This window comes from Lemur catta, chromosome 20, assembly GCF_020740605.2.
Source record: "Lemur catta isolate mLemCat1 chromosome 20, mLemCat1.pri, whole genome shotgun sequence".
Lineage (NCBI taxonomy): Eukaryota > Metazoa > Chordata > Mammalia > Primates > Lemuridae > Lemur > Lemur catta.
In genome coordinates, this window is record NC_059147.1 from 31,364,882 (window position 1) to 31,387,320 (window position 22,439).

General features: G+C 53.3%; 1 protein-coding gene across 1 annotated transcript in view; it reads left to right on the plus strand.

Annotated features, from left to right (window-relative positions):
• The window catches only part of ATP2C2 (ATPase secretory pathway Ca2+ transporting 2), a 53,311-nt gene that overhangs the window by 9,260 nt on the left and 21,612 nt on the right, over positions 1-22,439 (plus strand). The window contains exons 2-10 of the mRNA XM_045533704.1: positions 6,043-6,153; positions 8,032-8,148; positions 12,085-12,174; positions 13,519-13,554; positions 13,654-13,715; positions 17,017-17,125; positions 20,169-20,318; positions 20,409-20,477; positions 20,849-20,924. Of these exons, the coding sequence (XP_045389660.1) occupies positions 6,043-6,153; positions 8,032-8,148; positions 12,085-12,174; positions 13,519-13,554; positions 13,654-13,715; positions 17,017-17,125; positions 20,169-20,318; positions 20,409-20,477; positions 20,849-20,924 (820 nt within the window). The remainder of the gene's footprint in view (positions 1-6,042; positions 6,154-8,031; positions 8,149-12,084; positions 12,175-13,518; positions 13,555-13,653; positions 13,716-17,016; positions 17,126-20,168; positions 20,319-20,408; positions 20,478-20,848; positions 20,925-22,439) is intronic.

Genomic DNA, 22,439 nt, shown 5'->3' on the forward strand with positions numbered 1-22,439 from the left:
CCCCGCGTCCCTGGCGTGTATATAGATGAAGCCCGTTCTTTAAGGGCAGCGTAGGCGTTTGTACCTAACCCTGCTGAGGGACATTTAGTTGGTTTCCTTTTCCAATTTTCAGAACAATGTTATAATGAACATCTGTGGATATACCACATTATTTTGAATCCTTACAAAAATCCCTGCAGAAATCTGAGGCTTGGAAAGCGAAGTAACTTGCCCAGGGCTGCACGCTCTGCCCGGAATGGGGACCCGGGGCTGCCCGAATGCCAAGCCCGAGTTCTGTGTGCTCGGCTCTCCTGGCCAGCGTGACTGCTGTTCCAGATGCCTTCCTTGCAAAGACCTGCCCTGCCCCCTTAGGAAGGGCCGTATTGATCTGACCCGCATCCCCCGCAGCCCCCTTCCCTTCTGCAGCCTCTCAGGGTCGGTCCTGGGCCGCAGCAGAACCCAGGTTCCTCCTGGCGGAGGCTGACCTATTCACCCCAAAGCCATTGCAGTCACAGGGCAGAGGCTGACGCTAGCAGTGACGGCTGTGGCTTTCTCCCAAGGCGGAAGGAAAAGCTGCCACTCTCCCTGGACCATATGGTCAGGCCACAAAGGCCACCTCAAGGGAGGGCAGGCAGGGGCCCGCAGGGGAGCCAGAGCACGGTGTCTGCCGCACGGCGATTTTCCGATTCCCCCTTCCCTCCTCAGTTCTGCCCTCAGGACGGGCTTCCTCTTCCCCGTGGACTTGGCCATTTACTTACTCACATCAGCAGTCGTGGATTCCTATTTGCTTTATGTGTTAAGATTGTCAATATTTATTTTGATGCTCAGACTGTCTTAGATTTGGCCAATGGGACCTCTTCAAGGTGGCTTCCGTGTCCTCTTGACGTTTTTACATCTTCCTCCAGCACGTCCCTGTTTCCTGGCATAGCAAGAAACGTCAGCCTCATGTGTACTTTCCACACCTGGAATCAGCCGTTTCTCCCGGGCCCCTGGGCGTCTTCCCTGGAAGGATCGTATGTCCGAATCAGGGTCTGGCCCTGGGAGTTCGTTGTTCCTGGGGCGCCGTGGCCCCCCGGGCCCTCCCAGAGGGGGCTGTGGGTGTGCGCACACTGTGGGTCTATATTCGGTTTGTGTCTGTCTATACGTCTCCGCAGATTCCAACCCAGTAAGTACCCTGGGCTCATCCAGTGCTTTGTGTCTTCGTAACTCCCTTCCCCCGCAGTGAGACACCAGCTTCCATTGTCACCGCGTGTTTCCTTATTGCACAGTGTCCCCGTTCAAACCTCCCCTTTCTAGAGGAGGAAGGTGAGGCACAGGATAGGTGTTGGACAAATATGTTGGAGAAATACATGTCTGCGTAAGCCCTGGAACAGGGAAGAGATTGTTGGGGTCTAAGTCAATAAGCGTTTGAAATGACTGAGTCCCCGGGCTGGCCGGGGCTGGGCGGGGCGGGGGGAGGCTGTCTGCTCGAGGTGCCACGTGCTCGCTGGCTCCGTCTGCAGTGGGCTCGCAGCTCGCTTGGCCGTCAGCAAGGGCCGCGTTTGCCCTGCGTGGTTTCCTCGAAAGCCTCCAGGATGTTAAATAGCAGCCCTGAGCCGTGTTTGCTTGGTGAAACCGCTCTGAGTCCTTCCGGACTATTTCCTTGGGGCCAAGGACTACCCTGCTCAGCATCGCCAGCCGGACACACCAGCAGGGGCCGATTGCTGCAAGCAAGCTGTGATTTGGGGTCACAGAGGAGGCACAGACACAGAGGGCCACATAGTGTGCGATTCCGTCTGTACGAGAGGTGCAGGATCTTATCTCTGTAGAGACAGAATGCAGATGAGTCGTCACCAGGGGTTCGGGAGGTGGCATAGGGGGTGACTGCTTCCTGGGTTTGGGATTTCTTTTTCGGGTGGAAAAGTGTCTTGGAATGAGCTAGAGGTGGTGAAGGGACTAGGTGCACTGAATTGTGTACTTTAAAATAGTTAATTTTATGTTGTGTGAATTTTGCCTCGATATAAAAAAATTAAGAGAGGGAGAAGCACAAAGGAGAACGGGAGTTGCAGTTCCGCCCACATAAGGTTTGCCCAGAAGAGAGAATTAGGGATGCTGGAGAGGGCACGTGACTGTAAGCAGGACATGCCACTCTATGGACAAAAGGGACAAACTGCGATGGGAGGTGGACAAATGTCTACAAGATAAAAACAAGCTGTGGCTCTCTGAGCCTTCAGTCTCCCAGCCCTGGGCCAACTACCCTCATCTCTCCTCTCCTCTGTAGGTGCACAGACACCTGTCATGGGCCAAGGTGTGTCCCCCCCAAAACATATGTCGAAGCCCTAACCGCTGCTACCTGCACATGCAGCCCTATCTGGAAATGGGGTCTTTATAGATGCAGTCAAGGTAAAATGAGGTCAGGCTGGATTGGATCGGACCCTCATCCGTGACGGGGTCTTGATGGAAAGAGCAGACAGAAGACACTCAGGGAGCATGGCCAAGTGCTGACGGAGGCTGAGACCGGTGTGATGCATCCACGAGCCGGGAGAGCCAAGGACTGTCGCCATCCACCGGAAAGCAGGAGAGGCGAGGACAGGTCCTTCCTGCTAGCTCCTGAGGGAGCAGAGCCCTGCCCGTGCCCGCATTTCCGAGTTCTGGCTTCCAGACCTGTGAGCAGATAAATGTCTGTTGTTTTAGGCCCCCAGCTTGTGGGGCTTTGCTGCAGCCCTGGACACTGCTGCGAGGAGCCCGGAAACTCACACGCAAAGAAACTGTTGCCAGTTCTGTGTTACTTACCGTAACAAAGTACCACCAAACAGTGGCTTAAAGCAACAGACATTTATCGTCTCTGCAGTTCTGGAAGCTCCAAGTCCAAAATCGAGGAGGCGCAGGGCCGGCGTGTTCCGTGCCTGACTCCTAGCTCGAGGCCTTGCAGCCGTCCTCGTGTTCCTCGGCGTGTGGCCGCATCCCTGCGGTCTCTGCCTCGGTCATCGTGTGGCCTCCCTACCTTTCCCCACGTCCTCTTCCCTGTGTGCGCGTCTGTCTCGGTGACAAATTTCTCCTTTTTATAAGGACACCACTCCTGTGGGATGGGGCTCGTGGCGGCCTGATTCCTTCTGTAAAGAGCCTATTTCTAAATAAGGTCACACTCTGAGGTACCTGGGCTCAGGCTTCAAGCTTTTGGGGGAGAACACGATTTATCTACGTCAGCACTTCGTTCTTTTTCAAGGCTGAATGCTACTCCGCAGCGTGGGTAGAGCTCATGCTGTTCACCCGTCATCCACCGATGGGCATTTGGGCAGCTTCTGCTTTTTGGCTCTTGTGAGTTTTGTGCTGCTGTGAACAGTCGTGAACCTGTGTCAGTCGAGGCCCTGCTTTCTGTTCCCTGGGTTACGGGCCTAGGAGAGTAAGTGCTTTTGCTCACAGAGGGAGGTTGGAGGCCAGTCCTCCCGCTTTGGGCTCCAGACTCTGCCCTGCAGTCGCTGAGCATGGTGGGGGAGGGTCTCCCCAGCCAAGCCCTCCCCCTCCAGTGCCTCCTATGCCCAGTGCCTGCCCCTGCCTCTTAACCATATTAACCTTTTTGGGGCGGGGCAAATGGCACAGAGTCTTGCTCCGTCGCCCAGGCTGGAGTACAGAGACATCATCATAGCTCACAGCAACCTCAAACTCCTGGGCTCCGGCGATCCTCCTGCCTTGGCCCTCCTGAGTGGCTAGTCCTATGGCTAATTTTATTTGTTGTAGAGATGGGATCTCACTAAGTTGCCCAAGCTGGTCTAGAACTCCTGGCCTCAAGTGATCCTCCCCTCTTGGCCTCCCGAAGTGCTGGAATCACAGGCGTGAGCCACTGTGTGTAGCCAGGGTTGGCCTTTTAAAAAAATCTTCAAATCTCCCCAGTGACACACAGGTTCTGTCCCCAGTCACAGGGCTGGTCAGTGAGGGGACAGGGTTTGAGATCAGGATACGGGATTCTAGCCTCTGTGTTCCTTTAGCTGCACTGTGTGTCTTCTTGCTCTTGAGTTTCTTAACATGGCTGAGCCACCCAAGGGGTGCCATCACCCCGTGCCATCAGTGCCTGTGCTTCCGACCAAGTGCCAGAGATGTGGCTCAAGGTGGCCCCTCCTGGGCACTCGCAGTAGGTCTGGCATGACAGCAGGCCCTCACCGTGCATGAGCTCACTTAGCTCTACAAAAGCATGGCAAGGCTGGCAGGGTCCTCCCTTTGTACAGGTGGGTCCCCTGCAGTCTGAGATTGTCACTTGCTGAGACGCCCCACCAGCAAGCAGAGCTGGATTGGCTCCTGAGCAGTACTGACAATGGGGGTAAACTGAGGCATGTGCCTGCAGCTGTTCCTCCCATGGAGCCACCTGGGCCTCTCAACCAGCATCCAAGTAACTGAGGACGTGGGCTTCTGCCCGTGGAACCCGCGTCATGTCTGTGCTGACAGATGGAGTCGGGGGCGGGGAACGGACTGGCACATTCCTGGGGGACTCAGGACTTCTCCAGTGGCATTGTTGTGTCTCATGAGCCCAGGAAATAAATATATTTTTAGCTAAGTAAGCCGCTGCCCCAAACTAAACCAGAATTCCGGTGAGGAGGACAGAGGTGGTCAGGGGGGACAACTGCGGGGTGGGGTCTGCTGTGGTCCCCTTGGAGGTGATCGGGTTTTATCCTGAGAGCAACTGGATTCTGTCCCAGTGTTTTCAAGCGTGATGAGGGGTGTGACGACTGGGTTTACACGCTTCAGGGTCACCTGAGGTGCTCTATGGAAAGTGACTCGGGTGTAGTCACGGCAAGACTGAGACCCGCCGGGGGAGCAGGTGCTGAACCCCCGGGACTGGCTCCACCTGCGGTTTGGGAGAGGAGGGAGCACGGATTTGGTACAACAGAACCAGATCCTGAGGGTGGAAAGGAAAATCTGTCTGACTGTGTACGTAACCTTGACTTAAGGGAAGTTCGACATGGGCGCATGAGCCTGTTGACTGGTCTGTAATCCCTGCCGTGCCGCCTGGGCATCGGCACAGCGAGCAGCAGCCCGGGAGCAGAGGTGGCGGCAGAGCTCCGCTAACAAACAGGCTTTGGGGAGATCACCTGGGGGCTGGGGGGGCGTGGCAAGAGGGAAAGAGGAATTTGCAATCTCTGTTCCAGCTAAAGGAAGAAGTTGGTCAAGACCTCTCCCCCTTCCTCCTTCCCAGTTCCCAATAACCTGCTGGGAAAGGAAAAGATGATTATCATGTCCTGGGTATCAGAGTACTAGGAATAACTTTGCAAAAGCTTCTAGTGTTTTCCTGACTCTGAGGTGTCCTCTGTGTAAGCATAGCCTCCCAGAGCCTCCACGTGCTCCATGTGGCCTCTTCCCAGGAAGAAGCAGGTCTCAGCACAGCACCCCCAGACTCCCAGCACTCGGCTGTGTCCCCCACCCCTTTTGTTGGATTATTTAAAATGTCTCATAGAACCAGGCTGCGATACAGCCTGTCTTCAGCAGGGGGCGCTCTCTAAAACATGGTGTGTACTTGACTGAGCATCCCAGAAGTTCAAGGTGCAGGGTTCTCGATACGTGTACTGTTGCCCTACGCTGTCATCTTGCAAGTTCCAATTCTGTTAAATAAGTTTGCTTAAAAGTGAATGCATCAGTATTAGCCAATGACAGGAAATAGCCCAAATGTCCATCAACAGTAGAATGGATCCATCGATCGTGACGTACACATATGGTGGAACACTGAGCAAGGGGAGTTACTGAACCACTTCTCCGTGCAACGTCTTGCATGAACCTTACTACCAACATCTAGTGAAAGGAATCAGACACTGAGGAGTGTATATTGCACGTCACCATTTCTGTAAAGTTCAAACCCGGCAAACCCAATCTCTGGTGTTAGGAATCATGGCAGCAGTTACCCTTCAGGTTGGCGGGTGGCACAGGGAGTGTCTGGGGACCAGTGATGTCTGTTTCTTGATTTGGAGGCTGGTTGAACAGGCTGTTGTGTGAGTTCCACACTTGTGCACACTCTCTATATGTGTGTTATGCTTTAAAAAGATGCATCGGTAAAAAAAAACTTCAATTTGCTTAACAACAGTCCTGTTCTTTCCCCAGATCGATGAACAACATGAGCTCAAAGCCATCGAAAAGGAGAAGAAGGTGGCAGCTCTGCCACCCAAGGAAGCGTGCAAATGCCACAAGGAGGATTTGGCCGAAGCACTTTGTGTAAGAACCGAATTTGTGTCTGATGCCAACTTTACAAGAGTTTTAGATTTAAAAGAAAGCCACAGAAAGCCCTGAAGACAGCTTTGAAACGCTGTCTTATTACACACTTGTATCATCAATGTTGGAAAATATGTTGAATGGTTCCGATCTCCCAGGGAGAACATCAGCACTGTTGTCAGCAGAGCTCACCTCCATTAAGCCCTTGCGGGAAGTGCGGGAAGACAGGCATCCTTCTGGACACTTCATGCGTGTCGCTTCTCTTAACGCTCCTGTGTGCTGGCGAACACACGGAGGCACAGGGAAGGTGTGACCCACACAGTTAGGAAGTGGCCCAGCCCTGGATTAGACGTAGCGCAGCCTGCTGTTGAATCCTTTAATTTTCTTTACTGAGCAAACATACTGCCGCACGGGCGTGTGTGTACACACTCATAACACGCCACACTTTGGCAGAGCAAACACAAGTCCACCAGCACAAGGGCACATCCTCCGATTTTAAGGAAGTTAGAAGTCGATGATTCATGCCCGTCTTTTCTTGAGAATAATCCAGAAGTCTATTTAAATTCAAGGTCTACTTATTTTTATTTGGAGAAGGGGAGGGAATATTTTTTCCCTGCCTGAACATTTTCCTGACCAAGAAAATGAGCTAGATTTCCCCCCCTATTCAAAAGGATCTAGGAGTCACCGCAGCTTCTCCTGTCACCTCCACCAGCAAGTAGAGCTCCCTTGTTGTTGACCTTTTGAAAACAAGGGCACCTTTGTTGTGACCAGAACAACAAAGTTTCCTTCCATTATTATTGGCTCAAATTATATATTTAAGGAAGTTGTTTATGGAAAGAGCTTGGAATGGTGTCTGTCTGGCACAATGAATGTACAATATAATAGTTTTAGCTACTGTTGTTTCTTAGAACAGGACTTTGTGTTTTTAAGAAAAAATTTAATTGTGGTAAAATAAACCACATGAAATTTACCATCTTGATCATTTTAGGTGTACATTTTGATAGTATGAAGTACACTCACATTGTCATGCAGCCAGCAGCATTACCCATTTCTGGAATTCTTTTCCTCTCGCAAAACCGAACCTCTGTCCCATTAAATACTAACTCCCTGTTCCCCCTCCCCAGCCTTTGACAGCTGTCATTCTACTTTCTGTCTCTCTGAATTAGACTCCTCGTATTAAGTGGGATCGCACAGAATTTGTCTTTTAGTGATTGGCTTATTTCACTTCAACCTCAAGGTGTAACTTTAAGGCTCACCGTGTTGTGGCCTGTACCAGAATTTCTGCATTTTAAAGCTAAATAGTATTTGATTGTATGTATATACCACATTTCATTTATTCATTCCTCACTGACACTGGGGTTGCCGCCACCATCTGGCTCTTGTGAGCAAGGCTGTTACGAACACGGGTGTGCAAACAGCTCTTTAAAATTCGCTTTCAATTCTTTCAGTGCTGTACCCCAAAGTGGCATTGCTGGGTCATGGGATACTTCCATTTGTAATGTTTTGAGCAGCTGCCCTACTACTCTCCACCGCAGCTGCACCATTCTACAGTCCCAAGGCTTTTTTTTTTTTTTTTTTAAGAAGAAAATACATGTTTCGGCATTTCTGGAATTCCATACTGCAGTTCCATTTGTTGAAATGGGGTCCAGGGTCATCTTTTCTGCTATAATTAGACGACAGGAGTGGTGATCAAACTGTGCATTTTCCTTCTGTCTCTGCACCCTCCGCATGTGGTCTTGGAACGGGTCCCCTCACCCTTGTGGGCAAGCCCATGTTTCTAGCGCGTCCTGGAAGCAGCTGGATGCCAGAGTGGGAGTCTGTGACTTGGGCTCCTTGGCCCTTGTTGGGCCTGTCAGCTTGTGCTTGGCTGTGTCCCCGCAGGTAGACCTACACACTGGGCTGTCGGAGTTCTCGGTGACGCAGCGCAGGCTGGTGCACGGCTGGAACGAGTTTGTCGCTGACAACACCGAACCCATATGGAAGAAATACCTCGATCAGGTAGGACCAAGGGTGTCATTCTTTGCATTAACAAGCGGAAGCCCGCGAGGGTGGGGCAGCCATTCACCATTTAAATATTGATTGAGGAAGTCCTCAGACAGGTCACTCCCCTTTCAGGCTGCTCTTAGCAGGCAGAGCGACCATGAGTAGATAACGAACTACCCTGCCGGCCACGATCATAAATGGTAGTGATTACATTCATAGAGGGTTCACCACGGGCCAGGCACCAGGCTAAGTGAATGAGTAAATTAGTTAGCACTCATCTGTGTAATCCTCCTGCTAATCCCTGTTTTGCAGATGAGGAGGATGAAGTACGGTGAGGTTGAAAGATTTCCCCAGGGTGTGTAGGGCTGCCAGGTTTAGCAAAAAAAAAAAAAAATACAAGATTCCCTTTTAAATTTGAATTTCAGATACATAAACAAGAGGCAATTTTAGTATACCAAATATTTATGTACCAAATATAGCAATGAATATACTTATACTAATTTCTTAAAGCTCTTTGTTTATCTGAAATTCAAATTTAACTGGGCATCCTACAGTTTACCTGCAACCTGAGCTCAAAGTCACATAGCAGTGAGACACAGCGCTGACAGCCACCTGCAGGGAGCTGGCTCCAGGGCCCCCTGCCCCTGCTAGCTGCTGCCATCGGCGCCGGCGTGGTGCTGCATGGCTGGCACACAAGTGACATGCCCAGAAGCCATTAGGAAGGGGAAAGAAAAAAATTGAAATAGGGCTGCAAGTCCAGTCTAGAAGTTGGCACCCCCACCACCCTACCAGGACCAGTTCAGAAAGGCCCAGAATTTTCCAGATACCCGAGGGCACTTAGGTTGCCTCAGTTCCCCCTCCCCGGCCCTTTGCACACCGTGGGCCCCCAGCCTGTCCCCGGCAGTCCCCCTCCTCCTCTGGCTCCTGGGCGCCCATTGGCTCCGTGTTTGAAGCTTCCTGATTGGGCGATTCGGGGACCAATCACAGTCCTCCTTGCAGCACCTTTTCCTCCCTGTACTGGGCTGAATGGTGTCCCCCCCCAAATTCACGTCCACCCGGAATCTCACAATGTGACCTTATTTGAAAATAGGGTCTTTGCAAATGAGATTAGTTAAGAAGGGGTCGTACGGGATTGGGGCGGGCCCTACATGCCTGGTGTCCTTAGAAGCAGCCCAGGCAGGCAGACACAGCCGTGCAGGTGACGGCGACGCAGCCTTCGGAGGGACGTGCCTACCAGCCAAGGACCGCGGGAACCGCCGGGAGCCGAGTGGCGGGCAAGGGTGTCCCCGGAGCGCACCGCGGACGCTCTGCTCCCGGCTTGCGGCCCGCAGCGCTGTGGGAGCGCAGAGTCCCACCGTCTCAGGGCCCCGGTTCGTGGAAATTTGCGACAGCGGCCACAGGAAACCCACAGGCCCCGGCCCGGGCTCTGCAGAGCTCACACCTCCCCCTTCTCCGAGCTCCGAGCTCCCCGGGGCCCCCAAGGGAACCGCGTGTCCGCCTCTGGCCGGGACTGTCTGGCCGCGGTCCTGAGCTCTGCCGGGCGGCTCCAAGTCCAGCCCGGGGACTCTCTCAGCCCCCTGCCCCCGCCTACCCGTCACCAGGGGCTCACGGAACCAAAATGGGGACTTCCTCTCTAACCAACACCTTTTTTCAACCCTTTGTTAGGGAAAATTTCAAAAATATTCATAAGGAGAGAGAATAACATAATGACTTCCACAATCCCCTCACCTCGCTTCAATCATTATCAACCCATTTTGGCACGTTTTTAATACCCCACTTTTTTCTCCGCAGCACGGAACAAATTCTAGACACTGAGTCATTGTAGCAGTCACATGCCAGCGCGCATCTCTGTTTCCTTTCTCCTACCCTGGGATGCGACACCATTAGCGCTTCATTAGCACCAGCTCAGCCCCGGCTGTGACCCGCTTCCCCGCAGGCCCCAGGACGGCTCTGCACACTTGGCTTGTTAGAACCCGGGTCTGAACAAGCCCACCCGTTGCTTTTGGATGGGGTGTCCCTTAAACTGTTTCATTCTAAACTTCTCTAATCTGTGACTTCCTGCCCATGGAACAGCTTATGGAGGCCACAAGATTAGTGGATGGTTTATTTGCATATTGGAGACATCACCATTACGGAGAAGTCTGTAACTTATTGCCTGTGGCCTGTCCTGGGAATGGCAGTGCAGGTCTCCGGTTCTGGGGGGTGGTTCTACAGGCCCCGAGTGTCTCAGACCCTAGTGCCAGGGCACAGCGGGCAAGCTGGCTTTGAGGTGCGGTTCTCTCTGGAAGTGTGGTGACCCCCGCTCCCGCCTGGCCCTGGCAAGGACAGATGGGAAAACGTCCCCACGGAGCAGCTGTTGGATCGAGAGCCCTGACACAGGGGCCGTTTTCTGGAACTCGAGTGGCCACAGCTCCTCCACCCACCCAGGTCCACCGAGTGCCTTCCGCGATGGGCCTGGAGCACCTCTTGGCTGCCACTTCCCACCGAGCTGCCACTGTGCTCTCCCGGCCACGCTGGGTGCTCTCAAGAGCCAGGAGGGAGGCGGGGCTGGAGAAGGCAGGGCTTTGCGTGAGGTTTCAGGGTGAGACAATGGTGGGGACAGGGGCAGAGCCCGCAGGATTCCTGAGCACCTGCCCACCATGCCACGTGCTCAGACCTGCGCATGAGCGAGTATGATGCAGCCCTGAGTTCAAGGCCGTCCCTCCAGGTCCACAATGCAGTGATGGAGCGTGAGACCACGCCCATCCCACAGTCCTCCTCTGCCTACGTGTCCACCACTCATAACCTCCCAGGGGTCATCCTGACACTGTCCCCATCAAGACAGCAGCCTTGGCCCTGCCTTTGCATCTTTGTCTTGCCCCACCAAATCCCCACAGGGCTCCGGGCCAGGTTCTAGGTCCCAGGAGGGCTGGGGACCCCAGGGTGGTCTGTGTCCTTGGGAAGATTACGTTCTAGCAGTCGACAGAGATGAGCAATTGATAGAATTTTAGCTAAGACAGCAAATGTCTTTGGGCTGCTCGGTATTAAAGAGTCAAAACAGTTGCTGTGGTACGCTCAGGGCCACTGGTAAGCTGGACAAAAGGCCCTGCCCCCCACTCAGAGGGCACAAAACATGGCAATCCTGGGACGCAGGGGGGGCGGGTGCTGTGCGCACGTGTGTGTATGTGAGAGAGAAATCTCTTCATGCATCCTACCGCATGACATTGATGGGCTGCTTTTCACGAGCAGCATGAATCACACGTTTGATCACATTTCCCCCTTTGCGTTGGCTGCTGGGAAGCTTAGAGCCCAATGTGTAGCCCTGTTTTAAACAACGATGACTTGCTTGTTGATATTTTAACTCTCTTCCTGATCCTGGTCTTTGGTCTGCTCTCTCTGGTCCTGTTTCTGTGTGTTTGTGTTTCCTTTCAACTCTGTAACATGGGCTACCATGAAGTGTCTCTGTGAGATGGAGGGGCAGATACATAAAACTATAAGTAAAAATCCTCTCAGTTTTCTGTAATACCTGTTTGAAGAGGGACATCATCGGAGTTCCCAGATGCTGTTGCAGGACAGGTTGGCATCCAAGTGTGGGTGGCTAAGATGCACAGGATTTGGGAAGCTGGCGTGATGACAGCATCCTTCGTCCAGGCTGGACCAGGGCTGGCATCCCACCAGGGGCCCGGCCCACAGCGCTGTGGAGATTTGGTGGGAGAAGACCAAGAACTCAGAGGGAGGGCTGAGGCTGGTGTCTTGATGGGGACAGTGTCAGGTGACCCTTGGGAGGGTCATTAGTGGTGGACTTGTAGGCAGAGGAGGACCGTGGTCTCCCTGAGCCCTCGATCTCTGCGCTGTTGACCTAGACACTTGGCCTTGAACTAAGGCCTGCATCACACACACTTCTGCACAGCGAGAAGCCCAGACTGGTCTTTGTGAAACTAAAGAACATGCGGCCTGTGTTTCGTCTTCCAGTTTAAGAACCCCCTGATCCTGCTGCTGCTGGGCTCTGCCCTGGTGAGCGTCCTCACCGGGGAGTACGAGGATGCCGTCAGCATCGCCGCGGTGAGTGTGCGGGAGCCGCGCCCGGCTCCCCGGCAGGGCTGCCGAGGGGCTGGCAGAATCTCTGCATATTGTCATTATGCGAGGAAAACAGTTTGCTGCAGAAAAAAAAAAAAATAGAAAATACAGCAGAAAGAAAGGAAAACAAATCCACATCCTTCTTTACCCCTGTGCTGTCTTGGTGGGCACTAGGTTGTTTCTAGTTTGTTGCTATTGGGAACGGCTTTGCAGTGAATTTCTTGCCCATGGCCCCTGGGCTGCAGCAGCCAGATGCTGGGCTGTGCACACTTACAGAGAGTCATCGCCCTTAATCTGTTGCCCAGAGATAATCACTGAACACTTAAAAAAAATTTTTTTGGCCAGGCTTGGTGGCTCATACCTGTAATCCCAGCACTTGGGGAGGCTGAAGGAGGAGGATCGCTTGAGACCAGCCTGGGAAATATAACGAGACACTGTCTCTACAAAAAAAAAAAAAAAATTTTTTTAATTAGCCAGGTGTGGTGGTGCACAACTGTAGTCCCAGCTGCTTAGGAGGCTGAGCCAGGAGGATCGCTTGAGCCTAAGAGTCCGAGGCTGCAGCAAGCTACAATCACCCACAGCACTCCAGCCTGGGTGAACAGCAAGACCCTGTCTCAAAAAAATGTTTCTCTAAATTTAGGTAAAATTCATATAATAAAAAATTTCACCATTTTATTAATAAAATGCACAACCAGTAGAGTTTAATGCATTCATGATATTGTACAATACTGCCTCCATCTAGCTCCGAAACATCTTCATCATCTCAAAAGGAGACGCTGTGCCCACTAAGTCACTTCCTGTCTCCCTCCACCCCTTGGCCGCCGGCCAGGGAGGCCGTGCACTTGCCCGTCGGGTGTGTCCCAGAGAGGGACTCGCGTGACATCTGGCCTCCGTGGGACGCCCCTTGCTGGCTCTCGTCCCGCTGCTTTCTCTCTGTGCGAGTCACTGTTCCAAACACAAACGCAGACTCGCTCCGCACAGCGGGGTTTGCTGCTTCTGTGTGAGAGGCGGGGGTTGGGGCCACGCTGATGAGGGACGGTGTCTACCACGTGCTGGGAGAGCGTGGCAGTTTATGAAAGAACACGCGTGTGTCGTGTGATGCACGTTGAGCGTCTATGTGGGAAGATCCAGTGGACGTCTGGGTGCTGGAATTCAGTCTCTGCTCTCTGGCTTGTCTGCTTCCCAAAGTTCTTCACAGCGCGCTTATTTTGCAAGAAGGGATATCTAGTTTGAAAGGCGTGTTCCCTGCCCCACCCCTGCCGGCCCTGGCCCCTTGTTGTCTCTCGTGGAGACCCTGGCACTCACGCCCTGCTCTCGTTTGCTCCCCAGGCCGTGCTCATCGTGGTCACCGTCGCCTTCATCCAGGTGAGTGTTGCCTGAGGTCCTGGGCCGGGGGACCTGGGTGGGACGAGAGCGTCACGGAGTTCCCACCTTTGAACGTGCATCTGATGTGCTTCCTGCCAGGAGTACAGGTCGGAGAAATCTCTGGAAGAGCTGACTAAGCTGGTGCCTCCGGAATGCAACTGGTAAGTCGGCACCTCCTTGGGACTTTTTGGTTCATTAGAGAAGCTAGTGGGGCTGGTGAGCTTGGCAAACGTCATATCCTTTCTATATCACATCTTACTGGAAGTTATGAGGCCTGCTGCCTACCTTGCCAACAGATTGCTCTGTGTCTTTGGGCATGTCACACAACCTCTCTGGGCCTCAACTCTATCATCAGTGTCCAGATCAGGGCACCAAGCCCGGGGCCATGGATGGCAGAGTGGCTTTGGGAGGAGAGTGGCCCATGAAGCCTGTGAAATAGCTGGCAAACTGTGTGAATTTGATCTGGGGAGAGGGTTCGGAGGTTTCTTTGGATTCTCAAAGGGTGAAATCAGAAAGGGATGAGACCCAGGGCTTTAACGAGCCGGCCACAGAGCGAGGCACGTGGAGGGAGGGAGCTCCGGGCAGACATGGCCACTGTTCCATTTGTATTGCACGGTTCTTACCAAAGATGTTTGAAACGGAAAAAGAAAAGCCAAAAATGTCCACCAGTGCCACATGGGCTTTTCTGTTTCGTGCAGCACTGAATGACAGAACTTGCCGGAAATGTCCTACAGTTTCCCCTGTCCGGTATGGCATCACTAGTCACATGTGGCTACCGAGGACTTCAAGTGTGGCCAGGGCGAGTGAGGAACTGCGTTCTTAATGTTACTGAATTTTAATTTAAACACGTGCACGGGCGCCGTGGCTGCCTCGCTGGACAGCTTAGGGCTGGAGCATTTGCAAGGGCCCTTCCTGTAGGGGTGGCTGCCATGGGCAAAGGAAGCTGACAGGCCCAGAGGGGAAGATGACTTTTTCTAAATTTAGTTTTGAGTATTTCAGTGGTCCAGAAGTTTATTCTGCTTGTAAAAAATGACATGATTTCAAAAAGTCCAAACTCTTCCTCACCCCCACCGTTGGTAACATTGATTGAGATCATTTCCGGCTCACGTGTCTGTCCCAAACACACATTGCTGCTCAAGGTAGTAGAAGGCGTCCCATGATGTGCGGTGCCCTGGAGGGGCCTAAACATGGCAGCTCTCTGTCCTGGAGGATAATGTGGTGGGGGAGCGTCAGTGTGTATTGGGGCCTGTGGTACAACGGAGCCACAGGGCTGGGAACAGAAAGTGCTGGTGAGATACAGTCCCGCCTCTCAGCGGGACTCAGCGCTCAAGGATGTGTGTGTGTGTGTGTGTGCGTGTGTGTGTAATACAAGGCAGAGAATGACAAAATAGGGTCAAAAGGGGACGATATGGGATTGACTAGCATCGGGGCCGGTGAGCCAATTCTAGAAGGGCCGCTGGGCGCAGTGAAAATGTCTGGGCTCCATGTCTGGACCCACACGGCTGTCAGGAGTCTCGATATATGACGTCTCATACGAGCAGACGGAAGCATAAATGATTTATGTGGCTTCATGATCCGATCTTAACATTCAATATCAAGGCTTGGCCTTTCAGGTGAATAATACGCGTCATTGACGTCCCCAGAAGGCACTTCTGGCAGACCACTTCCTTTACACACACGGCAGCGTCGGCAGCAGGAGGGTTTCCCTGACGCCATAAAGCCCCGGGCTCTGAGTCTCCCAGACCCGTTTTACAAACCGGGGGGAGCCCTGCCATGCGGAGCCCTGCCATGTGACCCCCATCCTTGGCGCAGTCATCAAACTCTTACTGAGTCCCTCCTGGGGAAAGAGCTGAGGTTACGTGGTGGAACAAGCGCGAAGGCCCCGGGCCCCGGGGAGCTCGCGTTCCTGGCGGGGGAGGTAGCTGACGAGCAAGGGAAGAAACGAGGCGCTTTGGGGACCCACAGCCACAGTGAAGCCAAAGAATAGCCCCAAACCCAAAGCCACACACAAACCAAAATGAACAGCCCCACCGAGATGTCGTAGCGTTTGGTTAGGGGTAATGACAGCTCTAAACAGCTGTTGATGAGGCTGCCCTGATCTGACAGTTAAAGAGGAGGTGACATTTAGGTCGAGGCCTGAGGAACAGGAGCCAGCCGTGGGCAGGGCTGAGGGAACAGCAGGTGTGTCTCTATAGGCACTCCTGGCTACATGAAACAGAAAATTCAACCATACAAACTGCAGGACGTTATATTGTATCACAGCAAGGGATGAGGGGTGAGGAGCAGTGGGTTAGTTAGTCAAGATGACACCAAAGGTCTGGTCCTTTTACCTCTTTACCATCCTACCTTCAGCTTGCTGGCTTTGTCCTCTGGCTGGCTCCCCTCATGGTCCCCAAATAGCTGCCACAGCTCTGGGCATCACAGCAAAGCATGCAAGGCTCACAGAAGGGGTGTGTGTGTGAGTGTGTAAGCATGTGTGTGAGAGAGTGTGTGTGTGTATATGCACACTCACAGTAAGGAAACCTTTCCCACGAGCCCCCAGGGGTCGTCTGCTTGTGTGTCATAGGCCACTGCTACGTTACGTGCCTGCGCCTAAGGTAGTCACGGGCAGGGGTCTTAGCCAGGCATGACATTCCTTGGAGGAGGTGGCTGTGGGGAGAAGGGTGGATGCCTGAACAAGGTCATGTTCCATTAACAAGGAAGACGGAACGTCTGCTCCAGCATTCAAAGGTCTGCAAAGACCCCGAGGCCAGAAGAGCTGAGTGTGTTCACGGGAGGGCGGGCGGCAGCCCACGTGGGAGGGCCCTAGCGAGGCCTTTGGGCTTGGTTCCAAGGTCATGGGAAAGCCACTGTAGGGTCTGGAGCGGGAGGGAGTTGTGATCTGATTTGGGGTTCTTAGAGCAGGTGGACTGAAGGGGCCAGAGGCAGGCAGGGGTCAGTGGGGTGGGGCGAGGGGTGGGCACATGGGACTCCAGCCCTTGCAGGGAAGCACAGCCACAGTCCAAGGGCAGGTGGTCGAGGCCCCTGGGAGAGGAGGGGACTGGGATGCTCCCTGCAGCTGCCACAAGGCTCTGCCATCCCCGGCTTCCCGGGACGGGTCCTGCAGCCCAGAGTGCTGTGTTCTCTGAGCACAGAAACGCTGCCGCTCCCCTGGGAGGCTTTAGAGCCACTGCGCTAGACCCACGGAAGCTTCCGGAGGGCGTGTGGCCCGCCTGTGTCCAGGCAGGGTAACCAGGACTAGCCCCATGTTTCAGGTGAGGCCCAGGGTCGCCCAGAAGGTGCACCCTTCCCCAAAGGTCTTTAAGGACATGAGAACGTAAAACATAATTAAACCGCGAAGGCACAGGGTTCGTTTATGATGGGAAGAGGAAGTATGTTTCTATTCTCTTCGCTCGCGTTTGTCAAAGTGCACAAAAGTGGAACGTCAGCGCGGTCTTTTGCCTTTTACCACATCCCGTGCAGCCTCAGAGACGGAAAACTCCAGCACGTGCTGGCGCGGGAGCTGGTGCCCGGCGACGTCGTGTCTCTGTCCATCGGAGACCGGATCCCCGCGGACATCCGGCTCACCGAGGTGAGTGGTCCTGCGCCCTTGTCAGGGGAGATGGGGACAGTTGCCTTATTGTAGCCACGTGTATCCTCTCACATCCCCCCTTTCTTTCCAACATGCACGTGTGCACAAATACACACATGCGCGCGCACAAACCAGTCGGGACTTAGCAAACAAGCTAATTCTAAGCATAAAGCCCCTCGAACCGCATTTCATAAATTATTCATTCTCATTTTCAGGATAAGCCGCACATGTTTTGGGTGTGGGATTTGCCCGTTCAGAGCAGGCTGCGGCAGCACATTCAACCAAGGAGGGGCTGGGGGATGGGAGCAGAGTTGCTTCTAGAAGCAGCCACGGATGTGGGGAAGAAGCGATATTAGGCTGCTTCCGACAAAGAGGGAAACAGAGCCCGTAGGAGCAGGCAGGGCAGCACGGGCTTTTGCGGTAGCAATGGTTTGAGGACGTCGGGTGCGGGGCAGGCTCCCCCTCAGCCGTGCGGGGCTGGGGGTGTCACAGCTTCTCGGAACAATGCCCGAGGCGGTCTGGCGAGGGTGTCCTGGCTGCTCGAAAGGTTAAATCGCGTCCCATGTGATCTGCTGATGGGAGCAATCTATTTTCTTCCAAGAATGTGTAAGGATGGTTCAAAGATGTTAGTGATAAAGGATTGAGCACGGATTATGTGCTGGAATTACTTCCCGGTGCGTTCTTAGGAGCTGCTCTGTTGAGGGGGGGGCTCTGCCTGATGACATGAGAGTTCTCCAGGCACAGGGTGGGGTCCCCATGCTGGGCAGCCAATAAGAATGACACGTGTCAACTCCACATGCTGCTCTAGAGGCAAAGAGAGGTGGGTCATGCCTGGGTCTGAGCCCTGGGTCCATAATTCAAAGCTGTGTGACCTTAAGCAAGTTACTTAACCTCTCTGTGCCTCAGCTTTCTCATCTATAAAATGGGATGATGATGTCCACAGGGTAGTTGTAAGGAGTAAGCGACTTCATAGGTGCAAAATGCTCAGAGCTGTGCCCGGCACGGGTGAGTGACGGGCCATTGTCCAGCTGCCATTGTTGCAGCACACGTTGGGGGTCAAAGCTCCCTGGGTCTCAGCCCCGGCCCTGCAGCCCCTAGTGCGTGCCGTGGGAAAGGGACTCACCTCTCTTGAGTCTCGGTTTCCTCGTCTCTGATGTTGGCTTCTACCCCACCGGGTTGTTGTGAAGCTGGAACGAGCTGTGACCTGTCGCGTGCTTAGCCCGTGCCTGTCGTGGAGTCAGCGGCCCCCAGACACTAGCAACTGGTTTTATTCATCCTTAAGGATCTGTGCAAGGGTTCTTTGAAACGACTTTTCCACCCCAAATAACTCCGTTGCTGCTTCTCTGGCTGTGTCCCGCCCTGCTTCTGTTGGGTTAAACTGCACCCTGTGTGTAACACCACACGGGTTTTTTTCTGGGCCACCAGCCAGGAAGATTTCCCTACTGGTGTTTTGCAACCCCGCGGAACAGTCAGTAGCTGTGTTTACGCACAGTGGCAGATCCCTCCCGGCCGAGCTCTGAGGTCCGGGAGTGCTTTGTGTATGTTTCAAACCACTCAGGTCCAGGAAGCAGCAGGTTCGAGAAAGCTCTTAAAATAAGTAACCCGGTAATAGCCCTTTCTGCATAGTGTGTGTGAGGTCACCAGACGTCGTTTTCTCTTTCCCAGAATTAAACAAAGACAAAGGGCCTCAGTCAGACGCTGACCTGGCATAGCCAGGAAGGCAGGTCACTGGCCTTTGTTTCTGTCCCCTACCATTTCTAAAATAAAAACGGAATTGGATGGGAGTTGACAAGGCCCCAAGCAACGCTGTGACTCGGAGGTCGCTGCCTTCCTCAGCTCTGGGCTTCGCGTCACTCTGTGACCGCATCTCCCCCAACGCTCCCACCTCCCCTCCCCCACGAGGGCCCTTGTGGCCCCATCAGGTCCAGCCGGGTGGCCCAGGAGACTCTCCCGCCTCAGGGTCCTTCAGTTCATGCCGTCTGTACGGTCTCGCCATGTCACATGGCACGTTCCCAAGTGCTGAGGGTACCGTGCAGAAAACAGAGCTGGTCCCTGTGCTCAAGAGTTTACAGCCCAGAGCGACAGACTGGCCTAAGCCTACTCACGCCTTGGTGACTGCCGGGAGAGCCATGAGGGGACAGCACTGGGAATCCTGGATTTTCCACATGAGAAAGACTTGCCTGGCCTGGTGCAGTCAGGGAGGGCTTCCTGGAGACAGCGGCTTTTGAGCTGACCTGGACAGCTCAAATGGACAGGTCAAATGGACACAAATGAGTTGTTTAAGCAAAGGAGGCCCAAGCGACTGTTCTCCCTGACAAGCCTGACAAGTTGCTGATGTCAACTACTGTGGGGGCTGCCATGGGGAGGCCATTTCTGCCACTTAAAACCCTGTCCCCACAGTGTGTGACTTAGTCCTTCTCACCCCTGAGGTCCCAGCTCCTGTCCCCTCCTGACTGTCCTTCCTAAAGGGCTCCGCTCCCTGCTCTGTGCACCTGGTGTCGTCCCAATGTTCCGCTGTTTTAGGGTTTCCTGTCGGCCCCTCCTCGATGGAGTATCATCTGCAGGAGGGCAGGAAGTTCGTCCGTCTCGGTCACGGCTGCGTCCCCAGTGCCCACCACAGGAGACGGATGGTTGTGTTAGCACAACCTTAGCTTGTCACCAAATAACCTGGCTAAGTTATTCTACGGGATCGTACAGGAATCTCCAAGGCGGGCAGGGTGCTGAGTGTTAGGAGAAGCGCACAGGTGTTTTGAAAGGTATATTCTCGAATAACCATTGCTTTGGTGTCTTTTAGGCTATATTAAAATTTCAAATAACATTAAAAGCAAGTGCGAGACGTCTATGTTTTTCAAGAAGGACCACACGTGCAAAGCTATTCTGATTCCCACATGTATCCGAGCTCATACTTCTGATATCCGTTCCCTGATTTCAACGTGTTCCTTGTTTGACATCCTTGAAGGCGCTGGGTACCATTCTGAGCTTCTAAAACCAACTGTCAGGCTGAGAGGGGCCGTGCCACGGCCTCTTCCCTTTGCTCTCCTAGGTCACGGATCTCCTGGTGGACGAATCCAGTTTCACGGGAGAAGCCGAGCCGTGCAGCAAAACGGACAGCCCGTTGCCAGGCGGGGGCGACCTCACCACCCTGAGCAACATCATCTTCATGGGGACCCTGGTGCAGTACGGGAGGGGCCAGGTGAGCTCCGGGGCTCCTGGGGCCTCAGCCTCCCTTAACTCACAGGCCCCAGGCTTGGGGTTCACACTTATCTTTCTCTCCTGAACGCAGGGAGTGGTGATTGGAACGGGGGAAAGGTCCCAGTTCGGAGAAGTGTTTAAGATGATGCAGGCTGAAGAGGTAAGGGACAGGTGGGGCCTGGGGCTTTGTGGGCTGGGGTTTGAGACTATTCTCGGTGAACGATACCAGGGCTGCCTGGCCCTTAGGCATGAGGAGGATGTGGTTAATGGGAGTATAGTTTTTAAACTTTTTGTCGTTGTTGTTTTAAAACATTTGTTAGTCTAGCAATAAAGATATAACTTTCAGGCAGTACCACGCGCAGATCTTAAGTGTAGAAGTCAGTGCATTTTGACATACGTGTGCCCCTGTGTAATCATCACTTGGCCCAAGCTATAGGGCAGTAAGGCAAATACATGTGGAAAAAAGCCAGGCCGAAGCCGGGGCGCACTGCTGGGGGCCCGTCTAACAAACCATCGTTCGCACCCTTCCAGACGCCTAGAACCCCGCTGCAGAAGAGCATGGGCAAGCTGGGGAAGCAGCTGACGCTGTTCTCCTTCGGCGTCATTGGTGAGTGGAGCGTCTCTGCCCTGGGTTCCAGAGGTGGAAGGGGCCGTCCTGGGGCAGCCACTGTGGCCGTTTCCCAAACATCTTGCTACTCGCCAGCGTGGGCATTGGGATCAGAGATGCTTTAACAGCAAGCAGAGCTTCCTGTACTAGTGGCACCGGGCGGACGCTGTAACAAGCAGCCCCCACGTTTCATGCCTTGACATAGCAAAAGTTTGTTTCTTGCTCACACTGCAGTCCACACACGTGTTCCTGGTCCAGTGGCTTTCCTGGATTGCTCGGCTACACACGCTGACTCAGGCCCGGGCTCCTGCTGTATTGTTGCTCTGTCTTCCTCTAGGTCCTTGGAGGCCATAATTCTACTCAGCCAGCGGGTGGGGAAAGAGAGAACAGGGAAGCTTGTGGGGGAGTTTTTAAGACACGGACCAGGAAGTTGAATCATCACTTTTGCCCTTTTTTATTGGCCAAAATGAAGTCACATGACCTACCTAACTGCAAAGGAGACTGGGAAATGTAGTTTGGCTACGCACCCAGCCATATTTCTACGCTTCTGTTAATAAGTAGGTCATGCTTTCTGGCCTTTGGTAACACACCAAACAATGTCAACATGATGCTACAGAACTAAATTTAGGTCTTAAGCCTTAACATCCCCCTGGGGCTGCCCTGGTCCCTTCACCTGCTTCTTCCTGTTTCCAGCTCTGGCCTTGGTTCTTTGCCCTTCATTCCAGTCTTTAGGATCAACCAGTGCCTGGGCCATAGTAGATGCTCAGTAAACATTTGTCAAGTGAGTGATTTATTAAAGGAACAAACCAACAAGCCACTGCCCATAGCATATGCAGCGACAAGGGGAGTACTGGCTGGAATTGCAGAGCCGGAGAAAGTTCTTAAGAGAAGCAGCTGTCCCTCCTAGCAGCTGTTTTGTGGTACATCTGGCCACCCAGATGCATTAATTCATTTTCCAAGTATCTTATGACCCACTAAACCTTGTGCTGGGTTCTGGAACCACCAAGATGAGTCAAACACAGTTTCTGCCCTTAGAAGGGCCCCAGTCCAATAGGGGAGAGACACCATGTGAAGGTGACAGTTAATCTTGCTTGAGTGTCTTCGTCCCAAACCTCAGCTTTGGATGTACCGCCCAGAGTTTGCAAAACCCCTAGCTTTGCTGTCTGTAAGTAACTCTCTCTCCTTTTCCGTCCTCTCTGCCCCATGTTGTCCTGGAACAGTGATGGAAATGGCTTTTATCTTAACCCACAAGTCTGACAAAACTAGTGGAACTCTGGGCCGTGAGAAGGTTTTGAAGCTATGCTCAGGCTCGGTGGCAGAGGACTCTGATGGATTAGTGATGTCTGCCCAGGCACAAGAGGGGGAAGCAGCTAGGCCCTTTTGCCCTCGTCGGCTGCAGATTAGACATGTCTGGCAGAATAGGATGCCCAGAGGCCTCTGTTGCATTATAGAGCAGTGGTTGGAAACTGTGGCTTCTAGGCCAAATTTGGTCTGTTCCCTATTTTTGTATGGCCA